General features: G+C 32.8%; 2 protein-coding genes across 3 annotated transcripts; one reads left to right on the forward strand and one right to left on the reverse strand.

Moving 5' to 3' along the window:
- The first annotated feature begins 1,026 nt into the window (after nt 1–1,026).
- Nucleotides 1,027–5,361, forward strand: SEF (HIT-type Zinc finger family protein). Of its 2 annotated transcripts, XR_016322395.1 has the most exons (7): nt 1,027–1,200; nt 1,768–1,970; nt 2,079–2,185; nt 2,268–2,370; nt 2,656–2,765; nt 2,842–4,012; nt 4,107–5,361. XR_016322395.1 is itself a non-coding variant. In XM_012223251.4 (6 exons), the coding sequence occupies exons 3-6, from the start codon at nt 2,081–2,083 to the stop codon at nt 3,043–3,045; spliced, it is 522 nt and encodes a 173-aa protein (XP_012078641.1). In that variant the 5' UTR covers nt 1,027–1,200; nt 1,768–1,970; nt 2,079–2,080; the 3' UTR covers nt 3,046–5,361. The 2 variants fall into 2 exon arrangements, 1 of the variants encoding a protein (XP_012078641.1); XM_012223251.4 differs by having other exon boundaries at nt 2,842–5,361.
- Nucleotides 3,703–6,254, reverse strand: LAC3 (laccase 3). The gene is made up of 6 exons (XM_012225067.4): nt 6,096–6,254; nt 5,852–6,003; nt 5,418–5,662; nt 5,143–5,271; nt 4,115–5,071; nt 3,703–4,035 (listed from the first exon to the last, which is right to left on the reverse strand). The coding sequence occupies exons 1-6, from the start codon at nt 6,192–6,194 to the stop codon at nt 3,905–3,907; spliced, it is 1,713 nt and encodes a 570-aa protein (XP_012080457.1). The 5' UTR covers nt 6,195–6,254; the 3' UTR covers nt 3,703–3,904.
- Between the last annotated feature and the right edge of the window lie 3,002 nt (nt 6,255–9,256).

Here is a 9,256-nt window from a genome sequence, read left to right on the forward strand (position 1 = left end):
TTTTTGTTTGGTTTTTGAGTTTTTCACTCGGTTTTACTATTATTCGTGTGGTTTTCGATAAATCGATTAAATTCCCAGGTCCGGTTCGATTTATTTTAATTATTTTTATTAGGTTCTGTAACCTTTCCTCCATTTACTTAATAATAATAAAAGTATTAATAGTAATGATTTTAAATTTAGAATAGTTAATTTATATATATTTATAATAGATTAATCGCTGGTGTTTCATGTTATTTCTCGAAAATTTTTAACTGTTCTCAAACCGAAAATTTCCAAATGAACTATTTTGGGCTTAGGCCTAATTCAAAAATTTGGGCTCGAATTGGGACTGTGTTACAATTGCAGCCCACGCGGCCAAAATTTGCGATTTTTGATTTAATAAAAATTCAAAAGTTTCGAAAATAAAAATTCAGGGCGTTTCACCTAGTGTCTTAATAAATGGTCAAAAATATATTCATTTAAATAAAAAGATTGGGTGTATGCATAACCCGGTATACAGTGTAGGTAAATCTTTTCCTATAGAATATTTTAATTTGAGATAAATGATAAATTTAGTATCTCAATTTATAAAAATTTTCAATTTGGTATATGAACATAGAATGGTGAATTGGCAACTGAAAATATGACTTGGCAAGTAATGGGATCCACTTGAGCCTACTCACATAGTGACATGGCATGAGGTAGATGGTAAGAATTTACTCATTTACCCTCACTTTCAATTGCACAAAGCTGATGACTTGTGCTCATTATCGTCATTTTGCATCCAAAAAAATTAAAAAGAAAATGAAAATTAGCCATCCAAAAAAATTAAAAATTAAAAGAAGAAAAAAGGAAAATGAATATTAGCTAGTTGGGGAAGGAGAGTGTAATGTTAACATTACAGATTGATCAAAGAGGGTTCCTTATATTTCTTTTCTTTTCTTTTTTTTTTTTTAAAATTAGAATAAGATGCCAAAACCCAAAAACCCACAAGAAAGAATTTTGAGGAACGAGGGAGGGAGAGAGAGACAAAAATGAATTGAAATTGAAGAAAATTGAACTCTATGGAGAGTAAGAGAAAGCCAAGAAGAGGTCAACAACGTTTTAGTTTAATGCGAGAGAAGAAGAGAAAGAGGAAGAGAAAGAAGAAGAAGAAGAAGCTATGTCCCATCAATATTCTTTGAATCTGAAAATTTTCCTCCAATTTGCTTGGTTCCACAGGTCAGGCAACTAATTTCTCTTCTTGCCTCTCTTTCTCTCATCTTCTTCTCTCGCATTCAACTAAAACGTTTTAGTCTCTGCTGCATAAATTTTAGCTTCAATTTGGAAAACAAAACCAATTAAAGTGGAAGCTTCTGAGCTCTTTATCATTGCCGACAATCCCTGACAAATTAAGGATGATACCTCTCTCTTAGTTTCTCTGTAAGTTGAATGAAACGGAAGCTTTAAGTGAAAGTGAGGCAAAAGGGAAATTCTCCGATTTGCCATGTCATTTTATTTTTTAAAACGGTCATTGGTGACGTGTCATTGGACATCAGCATGTGATTAGGCTCAAGTGAGCCCCACTACTTGTTGATTCAGTGATTGCATAATTTAAAAAGTTCAGAAACCCGATCAATAAAATTTTCTGTTCAAAAACCCAATTAAATCAATTGCTTTTATTGAATAAAAGAAAAATCAAATGCTTTTATAAAAATATCGTTTGTTGCTTAAGCAGCAATATTGCTTTTATATTCACATTCTCTATTAAATCAATAGAATTATTATTATTTATAACATTTTTAACAGTCAGGGTAGGTAAATCTAACGGTCCAAATTTGCTGACGCATGGAATGTCTGTACCAAATGTGACCCGTAGAACCCTCACGAGAATAAACCGACATCGTTTAGAGACCAAGAAGTCCAACCAGTGAACCAGCAACAAATTTGCTCTTTCTTCCTTCCCTATCAGTCTCATCCAATTTCTCCGCAACCCTAACCGCAACACACCAGTAAGTTTTTTTTTTTTTTTTTTTTTTTTTTTTGGTGCTAATAATAAAGCTAATCTTCTTTCTTTTTTAGTTATTTTGTTACTGATTAATTCTGTCTTGCTTTTGCAGCAATGGACGATGACGTTTCGAACTCGTTTAGGCGAATGTCGAGCCGAACTCGTAAAGTTGCTCCGAGAATGGCTGCAGCTCTTGCAAGCACCGACAATCGAACTCAGGTATCGAATTTTATTTCATTCTTTATTTCTGCAAGTATTGATTCTTTTTTTTTTTTAATAAATTTTTACGTTGATTTTTCAGGCAGCTCTTGCCCGACTTGAAGCATTGGAAAATGATTATGTCGGCATGGAAACGGTGGAAACTAATGATGATGATGAGGCCTCCCTTGATGATGATGATGAAGGTCTTAGTTCTTTTTGTATGTGAATTTTTTAACCTCTGTTAAATTCATTTCATTCTTTTTATGAAGGTCTTTAGCTACTTGATTGAACTTTTGGATATGGGTTTTTGATTGGTCAATTAAGGATCAGTGTTTGAATGGGAAGGGATCTTTCTATCTTTTAGAATTTATTACCAGTGTTTATTTATGAATGGAGGTGATTTAATGGTGTTTCTTATCAATGCTGTTCACATAGTTCATGTGTTTCCATGTAGTTCTGTGAAAACAGTCTTTGATCTCTCGCTGCAGGATATATGCAAAAGAAGCAGTCTAAGAGCTCAAAACGCAAAACGCGACAAGCAAAAGCGCTTGAGAATGCTAGGAAAGCGCCAAGAAATTTTCTTGAGCTCTTACATGAGGTTAGGTTTTCGATGTTCATATTCTGTATTTAAATTGTCTATTTAGCTGTTCAAAATATTAATTACACAAAAACAGGCAAATTTGGAATCTTTGCCTCCACATGTTCCATCTTATTTGAGGGCAGCAGTAGGACCACCAAGCTCTACCTGCCGCCGTCATTTCTGCACTGTTTGTGGATATGCTTCCAACTATACATGTGTTCGGTGTGGGATGCGCTTTTGTTCAATCCGTTGCCAGAAAATTCATGATGATACTCGTTGTCAGAAATTTGTTGCATAAGATTGTTGTAGATACAACTTGACCTTGGACATACTGTACTAGGATAGAGCAGCCAGTACATGATTTAACCCATTGAAGCAAGGTTTTTGACCACTGTTTGTCTGCATATTTAGTCGTAATGCACTTGGTAAAACCCTAGTTATTCTGTAGGTGTCAGTTGAGTTTTTTTACCCCTCCTTTTGACCAGCATTGGCAGTGCATGTTCCAGGTTGCTGTGCCCATTTATATAAGCCGTTTTTATATGAACATTTTAGAATTTTACATTATGATTGTAATGTTTTATGAAACTAAGTTCTGTTCGTATATCCAGTGAAGTTGCATCACAAAAATAGATCTTAGGTCTCCAAGTTATAATCATATGTGTCATATCTGTTCATTTCAAAGAACAAACAAAGACACACACACACACTTGGAAATTTTTGTTAACATGTGTCCACTTCCCAATGATGATCCATGAGTATATATTTACTGGATCCATGAGTATATATTTACTGGATGACTCTATATCATTATGTTCAGTAATGCCATAATCAAATATAATCTAATATAAAATGCATTTGATTATATTACTTTCTATTACGGTGTACAAAGTAGCCTTAGAGTATCAAGTTAATAATGGAAAAGTAAAAAAGCAAAATAAATGACAGAGATTCCAACTTATTAAAAATGGAACTTTTTTTTTTCTTGATTCTACAATCTAAAGTGATGCACACATTCATGACATATATCAAGCTAATTTCTTAATGTGACAAAGTCCACTTTGGAACTCTAGTACCTGAAAAACAAATAAGAGTAAAACAATAACAGTCCATTGACTCAACAATTAAAATCAATTGTTATGTCATCCTTATTGGTGATGTTAACACTGGGGTAGATCTAGTGGTGGAGGCTGTACAGACTGCAATTGCCCAGCTCCATTTTCAACCAGAAAAGACATAGCCAGACCCCAAGTGAGATGGCTATCCAGGTGACAGTGCAGCAACCAAATTCCTGTTGCATACCAATGTGTCAGTAAGAGGTATTATGTTAGTGAATTGATTGTATTAAAATATGGATTGTAGTATATTACCTGGATTATCAGCAACAAATCGGATGGCTACCCAACCCCCAGGAGGAGCTCCAATGGTATTCCTAAAGGGTGGGTCAATAAGGTTAAACTTGACTGTATCTGTTCCTGGGTTGAAGTTACCAAAACCCGTCCCAACAACAGCAAAGTGGTAACCATGGAGATGCATTGGATGGTCATCAGGTGTGACGATGCTAGTATCCTGAAATACAATTTGTACTTTGGAACCATATTTGAGCTTGTAAAGCTTAGTTCTTTTAACTGGTGTCCATAGCCCTCTGCTCACATTGCCTGTGTAATCAAATTGCAAAGGAGGAACAGGTGGAAAGTCTGTGGTGAAGATGCCAGGTTGACCTTGGTAGTAAGCTTGCATTAAGGAGTTTCTTGTTGGCAGAACGAAAGACACATTGTTGATACTAGCAGTAAATCGAGTTCCATTTGGACCTTGACAGCGAGGGCTATTAGGATTAGTGCAGTTGATGAGTCCTAATCCCACTGTGAAGAACAGATTTTCATCAATCTGGATAGGAACCTCTACCTTTTGAGGACTACGTAGCTGGCCAGTGAATGCAGTTACAGTATTTGTGTCATTATAGGCCGGTAGTTGGGGGAGGATCGGTGGCAATGACTTTCCTTTCTTGGTATTACAAGGAGCAGATGTATATTGCAAGATTGCAGTTGTTGTAGTGTTGTCAAATGGTGCATTCTGGGCTGGGTGATAGGCACGTGCAGCCATGTAGTAACGACCTGGTGTTTGATCGGCAGTGAGGAGGACAGTGGTTGTCTGACCTGGAGATATCACGATCACTGACGTTGTGAAGGGCTTGGTGTAGGCAGCATCAACCTCAACGACAGTCATTTTGTGATTGGCTATAGCAAAGAAGAGTTCTTGGTTCATTGCAGAATTGATGATTCTTAGGAGAATCGTTTCACCCGAAGCCACAGGGAATACAGCAGTTTCTGCATCACCAAAACGCAAGTAAAAGATACAGCTAGCCAAATCTGAAGAAAAGTAAGGAGAATTGTCAAACCTTTTTGGGAGCATCTGTAGAGATCGCCAGGTTGGCCATTGATGGTATAAGCATCAGACACATTTGGTGCTGCTCCTGTGAAGGTTGCCAGCTTCAATACGTCCATAGGATTTCTATCCCACCACTCCCCTGTCAATCAGCTTGTTTGGTATGTCAACTTTATAAAATTTGTGAATTTTATATATTCATATTTGATAATGAAGGAAAACATTTATTTCAGTCTCTTATGACTTAATTTTATAGAATTCAACATAGTTAGATCAAATTTTCATTACCGAGAAGAATTGGAATTTCTTGCTTAGGCATTGGGAATGGATATGAAGAACCCAATTTAGGATAGATTATGAGAGCTCCATAAACAGTAGCTCTTAGCCATTTGCTATGAGCATGCCACCATAAAGTTCCCTCTTGGTTTTGAATTGTGAATCTGTACGTGTAACTTCTTCCTGGTCGAATTGGACACTGAGTCACCATGTCAGGTCCATCTGCCCATGGATTTCGAAGTTGTCTTATTCCATGCCTGATAGAATAATATGGCAGACAATGATTACCACAATTCAGAACAAATGAAATTCATCTGAAATTTCATGTTATTTTTGTTTTGTCCAGATGAAAAAATTCATTTGGTTGCTTAATCACAATACATTCATTCTCTATTCTTGATTATTTTATCCTATTGCTTTTATATAGGTTTGAGAATAGTAATTACCAGTGGAGAGTGACATTGTATTGAGCATTGTTTATAGCTTTGATGACAAGAGAGTCTCCATTTCTCACTTGCAGTGTTGGTCCTGGGAATTGTCCATTCACTGTGATTGTGTTATGGGTTCTGCACAGCCTCTTCACTGGCTTGGCTTGAATCTATAATAGTAATAATAATGAAGCAAGTATAAATCATGCATGAGAAGATAATAAGACACACATAAAAGAGAAGGAAAATTATTTATACATACAACAAATTCATGATAGTGGATTTCTGCTTGAGAATTAGCAGCTAAGAAACTGAATATCACAAAAATGACAAGGAAGATGTTTAAGTTGTCAGGCTTCATTTTTGCTCTCTTAGCCTTGGTTGAATAAGCTTATGATCTACTAGAAGATTATCCCTATTTATACTTAGATAAAGCAGGAAAGGACAAGGCTTCTTAAAAATGGTAGTATACTTTTAAACTTACAAAAGGAGGGGTTGTAGCAAATTAGGTTTTGAGTCAACTTACACATTTGTAAATTGGGACTCTTTAGTCTAACCACATAGCGGATTTGGTGCACCACCCACTAGCCCCTTTTAATTTTATAAAATTAATGAAAGATTTTGTACAACGTAGGATTGTTGGAAACCCACATCATTCACATAATCTCTGTTGCAAAAACTCTTTTATTCTAATTAGTTGAAGAAAATCCAAATTTAGGACTGAATGAAAGGTTCTTATTTGTATTTAATTTCTTTGTTTTTGATATCATGAGTTGAAATTTTGTCATATGAAAGAAAAATTTACCTCTTGTTAAAGAAAACTTAACATATTGTTATTTGATCAATGTTGAAATTTTGATTGATAAAGTCTAATTGAGAGCAAACTAATCATCAAATTTGCAAGTGTATTTTTATTGAATAAATTTCATTTTTTACTTATTTTTGTTGCGTAACTAACAATCTATTAGTGGAATACTTTATCTTATGATAATATAGTTAGTAGTTCAAACTCCTCCACTGGTTTCTAGAAGAAGAAGAAGAAAAAAAAGGAGTCAAATGGCATTTTAGCTCCATGCAGAAGAAAACATTTATATTGTGTGTATAAAGTAAAATCCTAATCTATTTATGTGAATTTTTAAATGATTCACTGTCATAAATTTTCCACATATTTCTATATAACTAAGTTTTCAGAATATGCATTATATATATATATATATATACATATACACTGTTGCAAAATTAGAAGTCTTAGTAGCTATTACCTCTCCCGGTAACTACAAGTTGTTTTACTAGTGTTTCATCAAATGTTTAAGCTCTGTTTAGTGGCAGCGTTTGAAGTAGTGTTTAGTGTTTTGATAGAGTTGAAATACTATCTTAATTAATTATAACGTTCGATAATACAATATCTACCCTAGCATTTAGAGTTTGAGACAGTGTTTTATGAACCGTTATCTTCATTAACGTTTAGGTGTTTTATAATTTCTTTATGGCACATATACTCATCACTTGTCTTTACCTTGTTCCTCGCTTTCATACTCTTTTTTATCTACAGCTAATCAACTAATTATTTGTACTAGATACTTTTATTCTAAGCCACTATATAATCATTAACCACTAAAAACTAATATTTAGCAGCTAACCACTAATAAAACAGCTGACAACTATTAGAATAGCTAAATTTGCCGAACAGACTCTTAATAATACATAATCTGCTCTCTCAAATTTTAAACACTAGTATAAATATTAAGCTGTCAAACACTATCTTTTTAATGATTTTTTTATCTATAGAAATTCTAGTTGAGTTTAAATACTAATCCTTTATAGAATTTCTAATTGAGTTTAAATATTAATCCTTGCAAAATTAGATAGTCTATTTTCTATTTTCACATAAATTAAGAAATATGGTTAAAAAAATAATTTTATTCATATAATTTTCTTATTATGCACATCTTAAATAGTACATGGCAATTATTATATAAGAATAATAAGTAAGAATTAACGAAGGTTATTGAAAATAACATAAATTTTAATAAGGGTATAATAGATAATGTAAGGATTAACTATAATGAAAAAAAAAAAAAAAAAGTGGACTATATTTTGGAACAAACAAAAAAAAAAGATGGACTAAGAACAGAGGGAGTATTAAGACATGAATTTTTTTTTTTTTAATTTCAATATTAAATTCAAGTATTAGCTTCATCATAATAATAAATACATTAAGGATACTATAAATATTAATCATTAATGACATAATATTGAACTAATAAAGACAAATTTGTCTTTTGAGAGGAAATTACTAAGGATAATTAAAACTTCATTGTCCTTTTTTCTTTATTCCAAATATTAATTTTTTTATTAAGATTTTTAATTGATTCATATTTGTCCTTCTGTTTTAAGTTTTAATATTTTTCAAATTTTAATACATAATAATATTAAGTGAAAAACATTAAATATTATTATGGTGTGATCTGATTAGTCTTATCACTCGTGTGAGGAGCAGAAGTATCGAGTTTTGATCCATTAAGCCTTCTAACGAATAAAAGAAATTGGATAATCTAAGATTAGGTGGCTGCTTTAACAAACGTGCTTCTATTGTTCACTTCCCCTAAAACACATATTGATATTGTTTATTACTTTCAAGATTAATCCTTAAGAAAGTAATGAAAATTTACGTGAAAAATTGGAAGTAATTGTTTACAAGAATCTGAAATTTTTTCCCTAATTTCATATATTTAGCCGTTACTTTGAAAATTTCAATTTCTAATTAGCAAATGGAAATGGAAATGGAAAATTGACCGATTTAACAAATTGAATCGGTCAGTATTTGCATTTAGTCAATATTAACGAATTAAGAACAAGTTAAATTAGTTGTTAGCTCAACAATTTTTAGTTGCTTGTCGAGCCACCTGGACCATGCATGTTCTTCTCAAATTAATAACATAGACCATCTGATGTTGATTTTGAGTTTTGCCTTCCAGATTCTGGAAATTGAAATTTTGGTTTAGGTTTGGTAGAGGAAGGAGAAGGGATGATGTGAACTTTTTCCCTTAGGCAGGCTGACCACTTAATCCCTTTAAAGAAAATGAATGAGGAAAAAAAATTTTGAACACAAGAATTTAATTCGGTTCATATCTATTTATAGAATTGAGTTCTTACGCACGAATTGTTTGAAATATATTGTAAAAATAGTTGGATGGGAGATTAAGATTCTATTCGGTAACATTAGTTATTTTGGTAGCTATTAACTATTTTAAATTGTATTCGACAATAACTTTTAAATAGCTTTTAATATTTTTTGGTGATTGTTAAATGTTTAAATAATTTTTCATAAACCCGGTAATTGTATCAATTGAAATCATCAATCAAGCCACTCAATCTCTCGGTTAAGTAGCTTTCTCATATATATATATATATATATTGAAA

Source organism: Jatropha curcas, chromosome 9 (assembly GCF_041381405.1).
Source record: "Jatropha curcas cultivar XTBG-Jc1 chromosome 9, XTBG_Jcur_1.0, whole genome shotgun sequence".
Classification (NCBI taxonomy): Eukaryota; Viridiplantae; Streptophyta; class Magnoliopsida; order Malpighiales; family Euphorbiaceae; genus Jatropha; species Jatropha curcas.

What these genes read in the sequence shown, in the direction of transcription:
- SEF (XM_012223251.4), top strand. Translation starts at nt 2,081, where the DNA reads ATGGACGATGACGTTTCGAACTCGTTTAGGCGAATGTCGAGCCGAACT. An exon ending in CCTTGATGATGATGATGAAG is followed by an intron (nt 2,371 to 2,655) that starts GTCTTAGTTCTT and finishes CTCTCGCTGCAG; the next exon opens with GATATATGCAAAAGAAGCAG. An exon ending in TTCTTGAGCTCTTACATGAG is followed by an intron (nt 2,766 to 2,841) that starts GTTAGGTTTTCG and finishes ACACAAAAACAG; the next exon opens with GCAAATTTGGAATCTTTGCC.
- LAC3 (XM_012225067.4), bottom strand. Translation starts at nt 6,194, where the DNA reads ATGAAGCCTGACAACTTAAACATCTTCCTTGTCATTTTTGTGATATTC. An exon ending in TACAATGTCACTCTCCACTG is followed by an intron (nt 5,663 to 5,851) that starts GTAATTACTATT and finishes TTATTCTATCAG; the next exon opens with GCATGGAATAAGACAACTTC. An exon ending in CTACAGATGCTCCCAAAAAG is followed by an intron (nt 5,072 to 5,142) that starts GTTTGACAATTC and finishes TTGGTGATGCAG; the next exon opens with AAACTGCTGTATTCCCTGTG.